The sequence below is a fragment of the Chiloscyllium plagiosum genome, unplaced genomic scaffold (assembly GCF_037043375.1).
Source record: "Chiloscyllium plagiosum isolate Xiang-an unplaced genomic scaffold, Cpla_swu_hap1 HiC_scaffold_18, whole genome shotgun sequence".
Lineage (NCBI taxonomy): Eukaryota > Metazoa > Chordata > Chondrichthyes > Orectolobiformes > Hemiscylliidae > Chiloscyllium > Chiloscyllium plagiosum.
Genome location: NW_028270156.1, coordinates 34,426,429 through 34,446,775, shown reverse-complemented (window position 1 = coordinate 34,446,775; position 20,347 = coordinate 34,426,429). Strand labels below are relative to the sequence as shown.

At 43.0% G+C, this 20,347-nt stretch overlaps 1 protein-coding gene across 2 annotated transcripts in view; it reads right to left on the bottom strand.

The window, feature by feature from the left end:
• Window positions 1–20,347, bottom strand: part of phrf1 (PHD and ring finger domains 1) — a 104,865-nt gene that overhangs the window by 24,274 nt on the left and 60,244 nt on the right. For both annotated transcript variants that reach the window (XR_015760141.1, XM_043705696.2), the window contains exons 11-14: window positions 20,097–20,284; window positions 19,433–19,564; window positions 4,432–4,589; window positions 379–3,822 (exon numbers count right to left, since the gene is read on the bottom strand). Coding sequence is in view for 1 of the 2 variants with exons in the window: in XM_043705696.2 (XP_043561631.2) it covers window positions 379–3,822; window positions 4,432–4,589; window positions 19,433–19,564; window positions 20,097–20,284 (3,922 nt within the window). In the remaining variant the exon portion in view is untranslated. The remainder of the gene's footprint in view (window positions 1–378; window positions 3,823–4,431; window positions 4,590–19,432; window positions 19,565–20,096; window positions 20,285–20,347) is intronic.

The following is a 20,347-nucleotide window of genomic DNA, read 5'->3' as shown; positions in this document are numbered from 1 at the left end:
CTGCACTTGCAAATTGCAGATATCCAAAGATGTGGCCAATGTTGAGAGGTAACGATGCTGAACACTTGACATTCCAAAACCCTTTCAAATTCTGGGGAATTGTTTCTAAATGGCAACTACTTTCAACAACAAATTGGCAAAAATTGTTGAAAACATTTTGTCTAACAATGCTGTACTAGTGAAAAATACCTCGAAGTAAACACCGAAATCCTTCCAAATAATGCATTTTCAGTTATCAAGGTTGTGTTAACAATAAATGTTATAATGTTTGATTAAACCAGGTGTCTCAGTGCAATACATCGAAAAAGGAGACAATCTATAATTTGTCTGCAACCAGAATTCAAAGGAAATAGTACAACTAAAAATAATTACACTCACTTGCAGGCCTCCCAGAGGAAGCCTCATCCTTCTCCTCTGTCTCCAGGTTCCAAGTAACTCTCTTGACAATGGGTTTGGTTTTCACTCCAGTGCTTTGGGTACCTGTTTCACTTGTGGTCTTCATTTTCACAGGCTCTGCTGATTCCAGCAGTGAAATTTCCTTGTAGTCCTTATTGCTTTCTGTTTTCATCGATTCTGGCTTTCCCTCCAATGAGTCATTTTCAATCACATCACTCTGTGCTTCCTCTTGCTTATTTAAAATGTTTGAACCAAAGCTAACTGACATAGTCTCATGATTTGGTTCATTCTTCTGGGAGCAGGAACCTGCTGCACTGTCTAAGTGTTCATTTTTAACAAAATTTACTGTTTCATTAAATAGAGTGCTGGAGTTTTGTTGTTCCTCAATTGTCCTCACATCTGCTGATTCTTCTGGGTCTTCTACAGATACTAGAGAATCTGCAGTGGTGGAATTCTCTGTTACAGGTAAAAGCGTATCGGGCTTAGCTGGTGAATGATCATTAGATGGTTCAGCTTCAGGTCTCAAGGCTGCTTCTTCATTTACTGACAAGAGCGGAATCTCTTCCTGTTTGCCAAGACATATTAATGGAATAGAAACCTCATCTGGAACAGCAGACTCTTGATAACAAGGACTTTTGACTCGGGGAAACTCAGACACAGTACTGGGACTTTTCATTATTGTGTTAGCCTGGCTTGTGCAAGAGCTAATAGTTTCCCAAATGTGGTCAACTCCAACAGAAACATCAGTAATAGTTTCTCCTAAGCTCTCACTTTTACAGCTGGAGTCCTTGTTTTGATCAAGAAGTTCTTTATGTTTTTCTTCTTCCTGTGTACTGTCAATGTACGGCGCTGGTTCCTCTTTAATGGTTACTGAACAGGACGAGGTCTGAACAGCTGGTGTAAAGTTACTTTCCTGCAATTTTTGAGCCTCACAAGAAATAAACAATTCATTTACTGAGTCTTCCCTCTCCAAAGGCTCATTATCTCTGTAAGTTGAAACTTTCTTCTGCAATTGATCCTTCTCACCAAATTTGATTTTTTCTTGAAAGACAGTTTGTTTTCTATCTACTTCTGGGAATTGACATTTTGACTGGGAGCACCTATCTCTCGATCTTGATCTACTCTGGTCTTTAGACCTGGAACGGGTTCTTGATCGAGGTCTTGGCTTTCTTCTTTCCCTGGATCTGGATCGAGTCTTTGATCTTCTCTTTTCCCTAGACCTGGTCGATTTTCTCTTCTCTCTGGAACTTGATCTTGTCCGTGATCTTTTCTTGTCTCGAGAGCTGGATCTAGACCACGATCTCCTTTCTCTGGAACTTGATCTCGACCAGGACCTTAGCTTCTCCCTAGATCTAGGCCATGCTTTTTTCTTATCTCTGGACCTTGACCATGATCTTGAGCGCCTTCTCTCCCTGGACCAAGAGGTTGAGCGTCTGCTTCGTCTATCGTATTGTTCCCGACTTTGCTCCCGTCGGTACAGCTTCCGCTTTCCTTTCTCACTGCTGCTCCAAGAGTGCCTGGAGGAGCCTTTGTGATCCCTTGATCCTGATATTCTCCTTCTTCTCTTGCGACTGTCTGTAGATGTAACAGAGGAGGAACTACCTGACCTCCTTTCTCGAGACCTTGATCTGGAACGTCTTCCTCTTTTCTCCTTGCTCCTATCTTGTTTAGGCTTTCGCCTTCTAAATTTCTCAGAGCTGCTGGAGCGAGACCTTGACCGAGATTTTGATCTCCGTCGTTCCCTTGAGCGGGACCTTAACTTCTTCCGTTCTTTTGATCTTGACCTTGACCTGTATACTTTGTGTTCTTCAGAGACTGAGCTCTTACATTTATGTTGGCTGTGGGAACGTGATCTTGATCGTGATCTCGAATTAGCCTTTGATTTGGAGTGGACCTTTTTATTCACTGTTTTTCTGAGTTCATTTTCTGATGAAGTATCTGCATCAGTTCGCACACAAGTGGGAACGATCGTGGTGACAACTTGTAAAGCACCGTCTTCAGAGCATACAGAAGAATTAATGCCATCACTGTCTGTAGTTATTGTCTGTTTTTCAGACTGTTTGTCATTAGATGTTGAAAAGTTGCAATATGCTTCTTTCGTGCGTTCATTGTCCCACTTTCTCATGTCAGATTCTATGTCCAATTTTATATCTTTGTCCTCAATATTAGCCTGAGGTTCACTAATAACTTCTGCTCCACAGGTCAAAGAAGGTGCAGTAAAAGACTTACAGCTATCAGGACTGTCAGATGGATTCCCTGATGTTAGAGCTTCAGTTTTGATTTTATAAGGCTCTGTTTGCTGTGTGCAAGATAGCTGTGTGGTATTGGTATTGGTATTAAAATAAAGGCTTAATGTATTAGTCGTGTGTTCATTTCCTTCAGAAATATCATTATTTTTGGGCACTGGGGATTCACCTCCAGATCTTGACTCATTCCGATCAGGAGTGGAATTTGATGAAGATGGATCAGAACCAGTGGGTTCAAATGGATCATATATCTCATCTATTTCTTTTTTTATGTTGCGTTTCAATCGAGAAGTATTTTTGCCGCTTTTGCTAAAATGCTGAACTTCATCATCTGTGGGTTCAAATGGGTCGTAGGCATCCAATTTCGGCAGACTAGTCAAATGACCAGTACTACTTGTCACTTTTGTACAACCCTGACCAGATGAGCTAGAAACCAAGTCCCGAGCTTGGTGTTTTTCTTGGAAAGTACTGGAGCAGCCAGTCGAACCTGTCATGGTGGAAGATTGATGCCTTTGTTGGACAGGTCTTTCAATATTCTTTCCGCTATTGCCCAATTCCATAGGTTTTGTAGCCTGGCTATTCTGTTCATTACCTGTAAGTCTGTTAATACAGGCTTGAGGTACTCCATTGCTTTGTTTGTTACCAGTTTGAAAGCTTAAACTACCAGTTTGGTTCTTGATCTTTGGTATCCTAGGAAATTCTGATATATCAAGTCTCTTAACAGGTGATTTGGGTGCAACTCTGTTCAGTGTGCCTATATTGTTTTTAAAAAGCAAATTGGAGGCGCTATTCAACCATTTGAAAGGTGTAAAGCCACTGGTACTCTTTTGACTGTCCCCAACACTTTTACTAAATGCTCCTGTCCTTTGTGTATTGAACAAAGAAACAGATTCACCTGGCGCAGGACCAACTGATATTTCAGGCATTGGAGTAAATGTTCCCGAAAAGGCAGGTCTTAGATTGCTGGATGTTGTTTGTTGCCTTGGCTTGGATGTTAAGCCAGATGTAGATGGCAACGTACCCAAGACATGTTTTGCAGTATTAGTTGCAAGACCAGCAGTTTCCTGATCCTCTTTCAAGGCGCTTACAGAGATCCCTGAGATGCAAGAACTTGTTGACGAACATCTATTAGATGTCTCACCAGTTTTGCTGTTACTTGATGTTGATTCTGCAGGTTGCCCTAATGTAACAGCAGAAAGGAAATTCTACAATTAATACATTACACAACACACATTTATAAACTAACTTCTGGGCAATACATTTTAAGAAAAAAATGTCAAGACCTTGAGTGCAGAATAACAGTTCAACAGGATAACACAACATACTTAAGGAACTTCAGTTACATGGAGAGATTAGATAAACTGGAGCTCTTTTCCTTAAAACAGCATACTTAAGAGGAGATTTAGTTGAGGTGTCCAAGGCAATGAGGGCGCATGACAGAACAAGCAGGGAAACTGGGAATTTAGGCTAATGGGAGACAGACTAACATGGACTTTTCTGATCCATCTAGAAACTGATAGAGAAAGCAAGCATGAACTTATCAAGATGGTTGAAACAATGCAATAGGATCTGAACAAATAGGCTGATGGCCAAACAGATTTTTCTGATAACATGAAAGAGATGAAATTTAGTGAGTGATGTATGGAGATCATTTTGGGAAGCAAGGGAAAGCAATAAATCAGAGAACTACTATGGACTATAAAGATCATGAAAGCAAATATGCTGACCAGAATTCTTCTACTATAAATTGGTGTCTAAAAATAACTAGATGCACTGTCTTGGATAATACCTCGATCTTTAGGCTTTAGGCTTCCATCCCTATTGATTACAACATCAGAACTGTCCATCAGTAAGACATTCTGTCCTGCTAGGATACTTCCCAACACATCGGGTACAGGCGGAGCTTCTGGTATGCCCTCCTGGGCAACAACTGGAAGTCTTCCATTCCTGTCACAAGGAAAAGATTTAATCTCTGTTTAAACATTCTCTGCCATTGAAGTAAGTCATTTCCAAACAAGTGACTGTAAGACTAATAGCAAAGTAAAAACTGAAGAACTGTGGATGCTGTAAGTCAGAAACAAAAATAGAAGCTGCTGGAAAATCTCAGCAGGTCTGGCAGCATCTGTGATGAAAAATCAGAGTTAACATTTTGGGTCTGATGACCTTTCCTCCAGAAAATGCCGGTTTAAATGCAGAAGATATGGTGGGGGAGGAGATAAAGAGCAAATGACACGTGGGGATAGAGCCTAAAGAGACAGAAGACAGTCAGAGACAAAACAGTGGGTAACGATCTGGCTGGGAGAGGGCAGTACTGTGGCTCAGTGGTTAGCACTGCTGCCTCACAGCATCAGGGACCTACATTTGATTCCAGGCGACTGTCTATAGAGTTTGCACATTCTCCCCCAGTCTGCGTGGGTTTCCTCCAGGCGCTCCAGTTTCCTCGCATAATCCAAAGATGTGCAGGTTAGGTGAATTGGCCACGTTAAATTGCGCATAGTGTTCAGGGATATGTGGGTTAGGTGTATTAATTAGGGATAAATGTAGAGTAATAGGGCAGGGGAATGGGTCGAGAGTGTGGTGCTAGAAAAGCACAGCAGGTCAGGCGGCATCGAAGAGGCAGGAGAATCGACGTTTCGGGCATAAACCCTTCATCAGGAAAGGGGAATGGGTCTGGGTGCGTTACTCTTCGGAGGGTCGATGTGGACTTGTTGGGCCAAATGGTCTGTTTCCACACTGTAGGGAAAGTGAATAGCTGTTAATGGAAACTGTTAGTGACTATCAATGCGACAGAAATATTGGGAGAAAGAAACTGAGTCTTTACAGGAAGCAGGGTGCAAGGTTGTATAGTCCAGATAGCTCTGGGAGTTGGTGGGTTTATGGTGGATATACCACAATTTTTTTTGCGGCAGAACATGGATGCATTCCACAAACCGGTCACCCAATCTACACTTTGTTTCCCTAATGTAGGTGAGACCACATTGTGAGTAGCGAATGTATTAGACTAGATTGTGTGACGTGCAGGTAGAGTGCATGCTTGGGGGGGGAGCAACGGTGTTAGACAATGACGTGTCCAACTGTTGGTGATTCTGTGTGTGCACACGCGCACTCACATGTGCATATACAGTGGGCCAGGGTGCCCCGGAGGGAACTGTCCCTGCAAAAAGGCAAACAAGGGATGCTTTATTGTGGGTAGCCAACTGTAGTGGATTTAGCAGACAAACTGACCAGCTATCTGGACTCTTTATCCTCGCACTCTGCTTTCTGCAAAGACTCCATTCCATTCTTCCAGTTCCTCTGTCTGCATTGCATATGTTTCGTTGAGTTTGCCTCCAAAACTTCCACCTCCTTCCTCAAGCGATGATTGCCCAGCACCATTGTTGACAGGGCCCTCGATCAAGTCCGACCCATCTCCTACACTTCTGCCTTCACCCCCTCTCTTCCCTCTCACAATAGGTTCCCCATGTCCTTACCTACCATCCCACTAGTATCCACGTCAGAAGATCATCAGACATCATTCCTGCCACGTCCAGTGACGTGCCATCACTGGACAGATATTTTCCTCCCATCAGGACCATTCCCTCCGGGACGCTCTGGTCTACTCTTCCTTTACTCCCAACATTCCCTGCCACAGCCCCACGGCACCTTCCCCTGCAGCCGCCAATGGTGTAACGCCTGCCCATTTACCTCCTTCCTCTTCAGCATCCATGGGCTCAAATATACCTTCCAGGTGAAGCAGCATATTACCTGCATTTCATACAATCTAGCCTACTGCATTCGCTGCTCACAAAGTGGTCTCCTCTACACTGGGGAAACGAAACATGGACTGGCCATAGAACATCTGTGTTCTGCCCACAAAAAAGACCCTGAGCTTCCAGTTGCCTGCCATTTTAACACACCATCCTGTTCCCTGGCCAAAATCTTGTCTCAGGCTTGCTGCAGTTCTCCAGGGAAGCTCAGTGCAAGCTGAAATAACAACACCTCCTTTTCCACTTGGGGACCCTGCAACGCTCTGGACTCAATATCAAGTTCAATGATTTTAGGGCCTGAACTCTCCCATGCCCGAGCTCCCAACCACATATACGTGTTGTTATCACATAATGTGCCATTACACACTATTTATTGTTAGCCACCAACAGTCTCCATTAACAGCTATTCATTCTCCCAGCCATGTTGTTATCCACTGCCTTGTCTGTCCAACTGATCTTCTCTCTCTTCAGACTCTATCTCCACCTATTGGTTACTCCTTACCCCTCCCCCTACCCTATCTTCTGCATATCAACCGACATTTTCCTAGCTACAATTGGCTCTGAGGAAGGGTCACCAGACCCAAACATTAACTCTGATTTCTCTTCACAGAAGCATCTTCTGTTTTTGTAAACAGAAAATAGACATTGTTCTGATTTGAGCTTTCAAATTGTTGGAGAATTCATAGGACATTGCACATGTTCTAGAAGAACATAGGACTACAAATTTGCTCTCAACATACACAAATAGTGAAAACTGGAAATATTTTTAACAGGGAATTCTTTTCTCAATGAATTTGACCATGTATAAACTGCCAAAGGGACCAAGGTACTAGGGTTTAAACATGACTATAATGATCAAGTTTAATGGGTCCTAAACTCAGCAGTTCAAGTTTACAGGCCACAATATGAATCATATTACGGTACACCATAAACCTATTAGATCACCATGGATTGAGAACAAACAATTTCTAACTGGAACTATGAAAGCTACGATGGAGCACATCAGGAGAAAGTAGAAGCAAAGTATGCTGGAAATATTGAATAAAAATTAAGTTCAGTCAAAACTCAGCAAGTCAAGCAGCATCTGTGGTGAAAGGAACAGAGTTAATGTTTCAAGCTGAATACAACTGACACTTGAAAGGAAACAAAACAAAGGGTGTTGGGGAAAGAGCAAGGGAATGGCACCAATTAAATGGCTCTTTAAAAGTAGACAGACAATTTCCTATTCTGCAAAATTCTACAATATAAAAATTAAGAGTATCTTTGCTGCGATCCACTGCCAGTGATAAGTCGCCACACCAGGAGCTGAGAGTCAACATTCAGCCTTGAATTTAAATATATAGATATGAGGTTGTTAAAATGAGATATGAGTGGACAAACAGTGAATTGGTCGATGAGAAAAGTTATTTCCAGCTATACTGACTGAGCATTTTGTTTCAGTATATGCAAGGGAGAGATACTGAAGAAAAGGTAAATCCTAAATTGGCTAAAAGCAGAATAAGTATTATAACAAATAACGGGTTGTGTGTTAAAGAATGGCATCATAATTATTACTGAAACAGGGCTTAAAAAGGACAGGAATGGCAGTTCAAGATTTCTGGTTGCAAAGTTGTCAAAAGGATGGAGGAGGATGATACAAGGTTGAGGGGTGGTGAAAAGCGGTCACATTATTGGCTCTATAAAAAAAGCAATGAGAGCTGTGGGGAATGTTATGCTAGAAACAACGTGAACTAAAAACATGATTTGAACTGAAGAACAAGAAGAGGGCCAATCACACTGCTGTGGCTATAGTATGGAACCCCCAACAGTCAGAAGGGCAAAGAGAAGCAAATATGCATGCAAAGAAATAAAAAGGCAGTACAGTGAGGATTTCAACTAACTAGGATAAACTAATTGTAAAATTTACAGCTATGCAATATTCTTAAAACTTATTTGGGATAACGTTTTTGCAGTTAGAAAATGAAGTTTATTTTATTCATTCATGGAATGCGTGCACCACTGGTAACGTCAGCACTTATTGGCCATCTCATCAATCCATTTGCTATAGGTCGACCCACAATGCTGCTGAAAAGAGATTTCCAAGATTTTGATCCAGCAACGTTGAAGGAATGACTACATATTTCCGAGTCTGGATCATCAGTGACATGGAGGTGGTGGTGTTACCATGTCTCTGCTACTCTTGCTTGGTTAGATGGTAGTGATCACAGGTTTGGAAGTTAAGAAGCCTCGGTTTGTTTCTGCAGTACACCTTGTAGACAGTACACACTGCTGCTATTCAGTGCAGTGGTGGAGGGAGCGAGTTCTTAGAAATGCAGTGCCAATCAAGCGGTCCCCTTTGTCCTAGATGGTGTCAAGCTTCTGAAGTGTTGCTGGAGCTACACTCATTCAGGCAAGTGGCACGTATCCCACCAAAATCGTGATTTGTGCCTTGTAGATGCTGGTCAGGCTTTGGGGAGTCAAGAGGTGACTTACTCACTGCAAGATTCCTAGCCCTGATTTGCTCTGGTAGACAGAGTACTTACTAGCTAGTCCAGTTCAGTTTTCAGTCAATGGTGAGATCAGAGAGATTTAGTATTTTAATCATTGCAACCATAATTTAATTTGGGGTTGTTACGGAAAAGAATGGACAAATTTGGAGTGAACTTTTAACTCAGGGAAAGGCCATTTTTACCAGGCTGAGAAGTGATATGGCAAAAGTGGACTTAAAACAACAAATAAATTTAAGTATTAGAGCAGTAGGAGGAGCTGTTCTATGTAGAGAGAGACATGATTCACAACAATCATGCTCTCACAAAGAAAAAGGAGTTGGTTCGAGAATCCAGATTCCTCTGGATATCATAAGTGCAAAAATAGGAAGTATGTTGGATGCTAAGAGCTCAATTCCATTAAAAGCTATGGGGAGTAGAGAAAGTGGAGGAATGAAATTTAAAAGGAAATTAGGAAATCAAGCAGAGTACATGAATTAATAATGCATCAGTAAATAAATCAAAGAGGATAACTAATTAAGAGGTAAATCGTGTGCATGGAGATGGAAGGCGTGGACATGGTTGTTAAATTAATACTTTGAGCCTGTTTTCACAAAAGTAAGAGACAAAGGATGACTGTAGTTACGTGGAAGTATGCAATACTAGGTGAAATAAAGAGTGCAGAAGAAAACCTTGAAGTGTTTACATCACTTTTGAAAATTGATTAATCATCAGATCCAGGTGAAATGTAACCCAGTCCACTACTGCACGCAAGGGACAACAGTGCTCTCAACAATCAACAGAGCTATCAAGCAACATCTGCTCAGCAATAAACTGCTCAGTGATGCCCAGTTTGGGTTCTGCCAGGGCCACTCAGCTCCTGACCTCATTGCAGCCTTGGTTCAACCATGAACAAAAGAGTTGAATTCTACAGGTCTGGTCAGAGAGACAGCCCTTGACATCACAGCTGCATTCAACTGAGCGTGGCATTAAGGAGCCCTAGGAAAACTGAAATCAATGGGTATTGGGGGCAAATTCTCTGGTGGTTGGAGCCATACCTGACACAGAGGAAGATGGTCGTGGTTGCTCAAGGTCAGTCATCTCAGGTCCAGGACATCTCTGCAGGAGTTCCTCAGGGTTGTGTCCCAGGCCCAACCATCTTCAGCTGCTCCATCAATGACCTTTCCTCCATCATAAGGTCATGAGTGGGAATGTTTGCTCTTGATTGTACGATGCTCAGCACCATTCACGACTCCTCAGATACTGAAGCAGTCCATGTTTGAATGCAACAAGATCTGGACAATATCCAGGTTTGGGCTGACATGTGGCAAGTAACATTCACGCCATATAAATGCCAGGTAATGACTATCACCAATAAGTGGCTATCTAACCACTGTCTCTTGCAATTCAATGTTGTTACCATCACTGAAACCCCCACTATCAACATCTGGGGGTTATCAGTGACCATAAACTCAATTGGACTCACTACATAAACACAGTGGCTGCAAGAGTAGGTCAGAGGTTAGGAATATTGCGGCGGGTAACTCACCTCCTGAATTCCTAAAGCCTGTCCATCATCTACAAGGTGAAAATCAGGATTGTGGTGGAATACTCCCCTCTTGCCTGGATGAATGCAGCTCCAACAACACTCATGAAGCTTGATACCATCCAGAACAAAGCAGCCAGTTTGAATGGCACTACATCTACAAGCATGCACTCCCTCCATCACCAACACTTATTAGCAGCGGTTGTACTATCTACAAGGTCCACTATAGCAATTCACTAAAGATCCTCAGACAGCATCTTCCAAACCCACTACCACTTCGATCGAGAAGTGCAAGGGCAGCAGATATAATGGGAACACCACCACCTTCAAGTTCCCCTCCAATCCACTCACCATCCTGACTTGGGAATATGTCGCTGATCCTTCACTGTCACTGGGTCAGAATCCTGGAATTCCCTCCCTAATGGCATTGTGGGTCAACCCAAAGCAGTTGGACTGCAGCAGTTCAAGAAGGCAGCTCACCACCAACTTCTCAAGGGCAACTAGTGATGAGCAATAATGCTGGCCAGCAGTGATGGCCACAACCCCACAGATGATTTTTTTAAAAAAGGGAGAAAATAGCATCCTTTTGCAATCCTTTTTGGCTGAAAGCATGTTGTCATAATACGGTTTCAAAGTCAGCCTAACCCCAGAAGTGCACAAATCATTGGACAAAAGTCCTAAAAGATGGCAAAAACTATCATTTAGACAGGCACAGATTAATTAAGGACAGTCAGCATAAATTTGTAAAGGTAAGACCTTGTGACTAACTACTTTATTTGCAAGGAAATAACTAAAAGAGTCAGTAAGAGTGGTATATTTGATGATGTCAAGGACCAAAATAGCCCGCTCAGTGCTACAGCGGACGCACAGAGAGGGGAGCCGGAAGGAGCGGGAACCCGGAAGTCGTCAACAAAGGCTTCTGGGAAGGTAAGAGGTTTGAGTGGAGAAGGAACCCGAGACACTACACGTGTAGTGTCTCCCACCCTCCCTCCTTCTCTAACCTAAACAAAAGGACTCAGTCGGCTGAACAGGTAAGCTACTCAGTGTTCTTGTTTTGGAGACTAAGTCAAGAGTTATGGCAGCGCAGGCAGTGGAATGTTCCTCCTGCAGGATGCTTGAGGTAGGGGTGACCACCGATGCTCCTGCTGACTTCACCTGCAGGAAGTGCAGCCAGCTCCAGCTCCTCACAGACCACGTTAGGGAACTGGAGCTGGAGTTGGATGAATTGAGGATTATTCGAGAGGCTGAGAGGGTGATAGATAGAAGCTACAGGGACATAGTTATGCCAGAGAACAGAGGTAGCTGAGTAACAGTTAGAGGTGGGAAGGGGTGGAAGCAGGCAGTGCAGGGATCCCCTGTGGTCGTTCCCCTCAACAATAAGTATACCGCTTTGGAAACTTTTTTTTAGATTACTTAGATTAGATTAAATTAGATTACTTACAGTGTGGGAACAGGCCCTTCAGCCCAACAAGTCCACACCGCCCCGCTGAAGCGCAACCCACCCATACTCCTACATTTACCCCTTACCTTACACTACGGGCAATTTAGCATGGCCAATTCACCTGACCTGCACATCTTTGGACTGTGGGAGGAAACCGGAGCACCCGGAGGAAACCCACGCAGACACGGGGAGAACGTGCAAACTCCACACAGACAGTCGCCTGAGGAGGGAACTAAACCTGGGTCTCTGGCGCTGTAAGGCAGCAGTGCTAACCACTGTGCCACCGTGCCGCCCTACTGTTGGGGGGGACGGCCTAGCAGAGGTAAGCGGCAGTGAACGGGTCTCTGGCACGAGGTCCGGCTCTGAGGCCCAGAAGGGAAAGGGGGAGAGGAAGAGAGCGCTAGTTATAGGAGACTCTAAAGTTAGAGGGACGGACAGGCGGTTCTGTGGACAGGGGCAAGACTCTCGGATAGTTTGTTGCCTCCCGGGTGCCAGGGTCCGAGACGTCTCGGAACGTGTCTTCAGAATCCTTAAGGGGGAGGGTGTGCAGTCAGAAGTCGTGGTGCACATTGGCACCAACGACAGAGGTAGGAAGAGGGGTGGGGAGGTCATTCAAGAGCTCAGGGAGTTAGGTTGAAAGCTAAAAGCTAGGACGGACAGAGTCGTCATCTCTGGGTTGTTGCCGGTGCCATGTGACATTGAGGCAATAGGGAGAGAGTGCAGTTGAACACGTGGCTGCAAGGATGGTGTAGGAGGGAGGGCTTCAGGTATTTGGACAATTGGACTGCATTCTGGGGAAGGTGGGACCTCTACAAGCAGGACGGGTTGCACCTGAACCAGAAGGGCACCAACATCCTGGGAGGTAGGTTTGCTAGCACTCTTCAGGGGGGTTTAAACTAATTTGGCAGGGGGATTGGATCCAGACTTGTAGTCCAGCAAGTAGGTTAGCTGTTTTTCAGGATGTCTAGGAATGTAGGGAGGCTGTGGAGAAGGTAGCACTGACAGGGAATACTTGCGGACACAGAGATGGGCTCAAGTGTGTATACTTCAACACAAGGAGTATCAGAAATAAGGTGGGTGAACTTAAGGCGTGGATCGGTACTTGGGACTACAATGTTGTGGCCATCATGGAAACGTGGAAAAGAAGAGGGACAGGAATAGTTGTCCGAGGTTCCTGGTTACAGATGTTTCAGTAAGATTAGGGGGGGGTGGTAAAAAAGGAGGGGGGGGGGGTGGCGTTGCTAATTAGAAATGGTATAATGGCAGCAGAAAGGCAGTTCGAGGGGGATCTGCCTTTGGAGGTAGTATGGGCTGAAGTTAGAAATAGGAAAGGAGCAGTCACCTTGTTGGGTGTTTACTATAGGCCCCCCAATAGCAGCAGAGATGTGGAGAAACAGATTGGGAAACAGATTTTGGAAAGGTGCAGAAGCCACAGGGTAGTAGTCATGGGCGATTTCAACTTCCCAAATATTGATTGGAAGCTCTTTAGATCAAGTAGATTGGACGGGGCGGTGTTTGTGCAGTGTGTCCAGGAAGCTTTTCTAACTCAGTGTGTAGATTGTCCGACCAGAGGGGAGGCCATGTTGGATTTGGTACTTGGTAACGAACCGGGACAAGTGATGGGCTTATTAGTGGGTGAACATTTTGGTGATGGTGACCACAATTCTGTGACTTTCACCTTGGTTATGGAGAGAGATAGGTGCGTGCAACAGGGCAGGTTTTACAATTGGGGGAAGAGTAAATACAATGCTGCAAGACAGGATCTGAGCAGCATAAATTGGGAGCACAGGCTGTCAGGGAAGGATGTCGTTGAAATGAGGAACTTTTTCAAGGAACAGATACGACGTGTCCTTGATATGTATGTACCTGTCAGGCAGGAAAGAGATGGTCGTATGAGAGAACCTTGGTTGACGAGGGAGGCTGAATGTCTTGTAAGGAGGAAGAAGGAGGCTTACATAAGGTTGAGGAAACAAGGTTCAGACAGAGCGTTGGAGGGATACAGGATAGCCAGGAGGGAGCTGAAGAAAGATTAGGAAAGCTAAGAGAGGGCATGAAGAATCTTTGGCGGGTAGGATCAAGGATAACCCCAAGGCCTTTTATGCGTATGTGAGAAACATGAGAATGACGAGAACGAGGGTAGGTCCGATCAAGGACAGTAGTGGGAGACTGTGTATTGAGTCGGAAGAGATGGGAGAGGTCTTGAATGAGTACTTTTCTTCAGTATTTACAAATGAGAGGGACCGTATTGTTGAACAGGAGAGTATGAAACGGACTGGTAAGCTAGAGGAGATACTTGTTAGGAAGGAAGATGTGTTGGGCATTTTGAAAAACTTGAGGATAGACAAGTCCCCCGGGCCTGACGGGATATATCCTAGGATTATGTGGGAAGCAAGAGAGGAAATTGCAGAACTGTTGGCAATGATCTTTTCGTCTTCACTGTCAACGGGGGTGGTGCCAGGGGACTGGAGAGCGGCGAATGTTGTGCCCCTGTTCAAAAAAGGGAATAGTGATAACTCCAGGAATTACAGGCCATTTAGTCTTACTTCGGTGGTAGGCAAAGTAATGGAAAGGGTACTGAGGGATAGGATTTGTGTGTGTCTGGAAAGACACTGCTTGATTAGGAACAGCCAGCACGGATTTGTGAGGGGTAGGTCTTGCCTTACAAGTCTGATTGAATTCTTTGAGGAGGTGACCAAGCATGTGAATGAGGGTACAGCAGTGGATTTAGTGTACATCGATTTTAGTAAGGCATTTGATAAGGTTCCCCATGGTAGGCTTATGCGGAAAGTCAGGAGGCATGGGCTAGTGGGAAGTTTGGCCAGTTGGATAGAGAACTGGCTAACCGGTCGAAGTCAGAGAGTGGTGGTAGATGGTAAATATTCAGTCTGGAGCCCAGTTACAAGTGGAGTTCCGCAGGGATCAGTTCTGGGTCCTCTGCTGTTTGTAATTTTTATTAATGACTTGGAAGAGGGAGTCGAAGGGTGGGTCAGTAAATTTGCAGACGAAGATTTGGTGGAGTTGTGGATAGTGAGGAGGGCTGTTGTCGGCTGCAAAGAGACTTAGATATGATGCAGAGCTGGGCTGAGGAGTGGCAGATGGAGTTCAACCCTGTCAAGTGTGAGGTTGTCCATTTTGGAAGGACAAATAAGAATGTGGAATATAGGGTTAACAGTAGGGTTCTTAGTAAGGTGGAGGAGCAAAGGTATCTTGGGGTCTACGTTCATAGATCTTTGAAAGTTGCCACTCAGGTGGATAGAGCTTGTAAGAAGGCCTATGGTGTATTAGCGTTTGTTAGCAGAGGGATTGAATTCAAGAGTCGTGAGGTGATGTTGCAGCTGTATAGGACCTGGGTAAGGCCACATTTGGAGTACTGTGTGCAGTTCTGGGTGCCTCATTTTAGGAAAGATGTGGAAGCTTTGGAGAGGGTGCAGAGGAGATTTACCAGGATGTTGCCTGGAATGGAGAATAGGTCGTACGAGGATAGGTTGAGAGTGCTAGGCCTTTTCTCATTGGAATGGCGAAGGATGAGGGGTGACTTGATAGAGGTTTATAAGATGATCAGGGGAATAGATAGAGTAGACAGTCAGAGACATTTTCCCCCGGGTACAACAGAGTGTTACGAGGGGATATAAATGTAAGGTGAAGGGTGGAAGGTATAGGGGGGATGTCAGGGGTAGGTTCTTTACCCAGAGAGTGGTGGGGCATGGAATGCGCTGCCTGTGGAAGTGGCAGAGTCAGAATCGTTGGTGACCTTTAAGCGGCAATTGGATAGGTACTTAAGCTTAAACTAGGACAAATGTTCGGCACAACATCATGGGCCGAAAGGCCTGTTCTGTGCTGTATTGTTCTAATCTGAAGATTAAAGTTTATAAATGAAAAGTTCATGGAATCCAGGAGAAAGTGGCACGTTAGATCAAAAATTGGCTCAGTGGCAGGAAGCAAAAGGTTGCAATTGATGGCATTTTTAAACTATTAGTTTTGTGGGATCATTGCTGGGTCTCTTACCATTCATTGTACAGCAAACCTTTTATTACCTGCACCCACAGGACCAGAGTCAATCGAGAGACCAATAGATTCAATGTAAAGAAACACATTAATATACACCTTACTGTTTTCTTTATTTACAGTGTAAACCACTTTAATAATAATGCAACTTTGCCTTAAATAAAACTTAACAGCAGACAGCCTTTTCACTAGCACCCTCAAACTGGCGACTCAGGCATTGTGGCGATAGCAAAAGTACAATAAACTTGCGTTATTTCAGCTATATAACTTTTGCCAATTTATCGACAGTGCTGTTTCAAACAACATCTGCTGTACATACTATATACCCCTTTGTTTTGGTATAAATGTAAGGGGCAAGATTAAAAGGGTTGCAGATGGTGGATGTGGGGTGGATAATGAGGAAGAAAGCTTTAGTCTCCAAGAAGATATCAAAAGATTGATGAGATAGGCAAAAAATGGCAATCTGGAGGTAACACATTTAAGGTGGTCAAGGCAAGGGAATAAGCAATAAATGATTGGATACTGCAAATCTAAAGGAAAAAGGGAACTCCGGGGTTTGTTTCTGTGGAACCCTGAAGTTATCTTCAGAACCAAGAGAAAGTTGGTAAAGAAGACATAGGGTAAACTTCTTTCACTGACCAAGATTTAGAATGAGAGATCAGAAATGAGAGATGAGAAGATACTGGAACTATATAAAACTTCAGCTACAGCTAAAGTACTGTTCACAGTTCTGATCACGCATTACAGGGCAGGTGTGATCATGTCATGGTGAGTACAGAAGAGATTTACAAGGATGTTGCCAGGAATGGAGAATTTTAGCTGTGAGGAAAGATTTGACAATACTGGTGTTCACTGAGGCGGCAAAAGGGAGAATGAATTGAGATGTATACAATTATGAGGGTGCCGTAATGTGGTTCCAAAAGAGAGGAATTATAACACAGCTTAATCTCCAAGATGCACAAAACATTGGGAAAACAGCACAAAGAGAGAAAAAATCTATTCTGATTAGCAGAGAGGTCATAAGAGTTAAAGCAATTGAAGAACTTCAACAGAGTTGAAGAGGAACCTTTTTCATCCAGAATGTAGCAATTGTCCAGAACAGTCTGTCTCAAAGATAGAGCTAGAAATCCTCATCACATTTTTTTTTAAATAAATATTTTTATTGAAAAAAGGATTTTAGTTCTTTTTACAAAATTACAAAACCAATACAAAATAGAATGACAACTTTATAATATAATAGCAATAGTAGAAAACAAACTACTACTCTACTCAACAGACTACAGAAACACAAAGAAACCCTATAAAAACTACAGTTCAATTAATAACCAAGGAGAAAGAAAAAAAAAATAAACAGATGAAATAAAATTAAACCAAGTTATAACAAGGTAACTTAAATGATATTCAATTAAATTACTGCACTCAACGCAATCTCAGCACAGCTTCCCACTACTGGGAGCAATAGTAAGTAGACCCACATTTGTTGGGGATTTTTCCTTCCAAGGACCCCCAGACTGACAGACACAGTCCTCACGGCTAAACAAAGGCCCTGAACAATATAGCCGATATATCTACATCAATATCATTTAAAAAGTGCCACCATGTTCTGTAAAACAATTCCATTTTCTGGTGCCCCATAATCGTAATGAAGTTCAGAGGTATGTGTTCCATGACTATCCTACGCCAACTTGAGAGTTTTGGGGGATTCTTCGACATACGGCTCATTAGAATGTTCTTCCTCGCGCAAAAAGAAAGAATATTAAACAATTTCTTCTCGTGCGCATCCAGGGATAGAAGATTTGGGAGACCCAAAAGGAGGGATACAGGATCCAATCTAACCTCAGTTCTCAAAACCTTTACCAAAGCACTCGCTATGTCATCCCAATACCTGCCGGTCTTGTGACATGACCACAAGCAGTGAGTAAGAGTACAACCTCCACTTTACACTTGGGACACTCCTGTCTTGAATTTTGCAAGTTGTTCTGGTGCTAGGTGAGCCCTACGGAGTACCTTCAGTTGAATAGCCTGGGTCCTATTACAAATCGAGATCTTCCTAACATTTTCCCAGATATCCTCCCACATCTCTGAGGAGATTTCCACCCCTAATTCTTGAGTCCAGGTTTGATATAGCCTTTCAATGTCCTTCGAAACATTACTACCTAACAAATGATAGAGTGCGCTAACAGAGAGGGTGCCCATAGACCGGAGCACTCTCTTCTTCATGTCCGATTTGTAAGGATTAACCATTAATGTAGTCCTTTTTTGCACGGTCTCTAACCTGGAAGTAATGAAAGAGATCCTTCCTAGGCAGCTTGAACTTCTGACTCAACTGTTCGAAGGACATCATGCCCTCCTCGTCAAATAGATCTCCCAAACAGGAGATTCCTCTGGACTCCCAGAGGCTTAAAGCAGGAGTCCATTGAACCCGGCTGGAATCCTGACATTCCCACTATGGGAGTGAAAGGACTCATTACATTTTTTAAAAGTTTGGATATGTACTTAAGGAGCCATAACATACAGGACTATGGGTCAATAGCTGGTAATGGCACAGGATTAGATAATTCTTTTAGAAATAGTCTCCGCTGTGTCCTAAATCTTTCTGTGTTAATATATAAGATGTTTAAAGATCACAGTGAAGCAACCTGATGAAATAAATCCAAGGAAAATTATGTAGGAACACCATAAGCCAGTGACTCATTGAACATAAATGTGAGATGGACGGTTGGAGAATTTTCAATAGATGTCATCCAGGCAGTCATACTTAATATGGGTAACCATATTGGCTTAACATGATTCCAAGATCTCTCCTGGCACATGTGAGATAAAATTATTAATCCACAAAATAAAAGCGAATCATGATGCCTAAGCTTTTTCTTTTTATCAAAGAACACTTAACAGTTCAAAATACAAGAATGTTAAATTTCAAACAACTGCAACAATTTATATCAGAGGAAAATAGGGTGCTGAATGGTTGGATAAGTCAACTCTGATTAGCTGAAGCATTGCTATATGAGAATAACAACAGCCAGAAGAATATGCTGCTTATTTCTTAATAAGCAGAGAACAGACCTTACTCAACCAGCCCACATATGCAAATCCCAAAACAAAGCGTCTGCTTACATATGATTCTGCACCTGAACTGTTCTGAGTGAGCTAATAGTTACATAAACAATTTAAGGTATTCATTCAAGCTCACAACATGGTTCAGTTGCTGAAAGTGACGTAAAATCATATGCAAGGACACGCACTCTACAAGGAACTAGAATATGTTCAACTCCTGTGCCGATTCTGAATTACTGGAAGCATGGGGAACTTGCAGTTCTATGTAGCTTTCGCCATGGAAGTCCTTCAACCAGAGTAGATTCGCCAACCAATTAGCATTCTTTTTCAGCAATATTCAAAACAGTATTTAGAAACAGCAAACACTGAGTTTACAAAGAAAGATGGTGCTAAACAAAACCATGCAATTGTAAGTTGTCTAAATCTTAATGGGGAGGATAGGGTAGGATAGGATTTTTAACATTTCTATTATGTTAAAGGGCTTACCAAACAACAAGTCACAGTAACAATCCACCAATAGACTTTCTTACCTTGAGATTTTTACAGAGATTGGTCGGGCTACAGGCCGATGAGATCGTAAAGCTGAGCGGGAAAGAATTCTTCTTTTGTTGCTAACAAGTGACCTGGGGCTTGATGTTTCCCTGTCCAAAGGTCCAGCAGCACTGAAAAATAACATTTATTTCTAAATCAGTTTTCTCAAGAAGCTTAAGCTATTAGTAATTTTACATTTCAAATGACAGCCAACTAGTTATTCATCTCATAAATCTAACAAGTCCTGAGGAGCTTTGCAAAGTATACAGCACAAAAGTACATAACAAATAGACAGTTTGGCCTATTCATCATTCAATATCATCCTGGCTGACTCTGTAGCACAATTTCACTTTCTGCCTGCTCCCCATATTGCTAAATTTCCAGACAGACCAACATTTTGTCTATTTCAGTTTTAACTACACTCAACAAAGGAAAGTTCATGATCTTCTGCAGTAGGCTATCCAGCATTAACACATTCCTACAAAATCCACCTCCTTATGTACAGATCCTTTAAGTCTCATCTCTATCCTGTTTTTCACCTCTTCTGTCTTGTGGCCTTTTCGTGGCTATGATCTTGCATACTCCCCCCGAGGTCTGAGCCTAGAATTTGTAAGCAAACCTCTGAGAAATACATTAGAAGAATCACATCATTAGGAAACTAACCTTTCAAATGGGTCCAGGTCATTTGGATCACCATATACAGATAATGAGGCTGCTCCAATATCTGTTCGCATAGACTTCAAGGATGGTTCCAGTGGCCTGTACACAGAGGGAACTGAAATGCCATTTACAGGCTTTCCAAGGCCAAGATTCTTTGCAATGCGTGACCGTGCTGTGAAACTTAATTTAATCTATTTAAGAACACAAAAGTGTTACCCAGATATTTGACTGCAAATTGAGAAATACAGTACAGA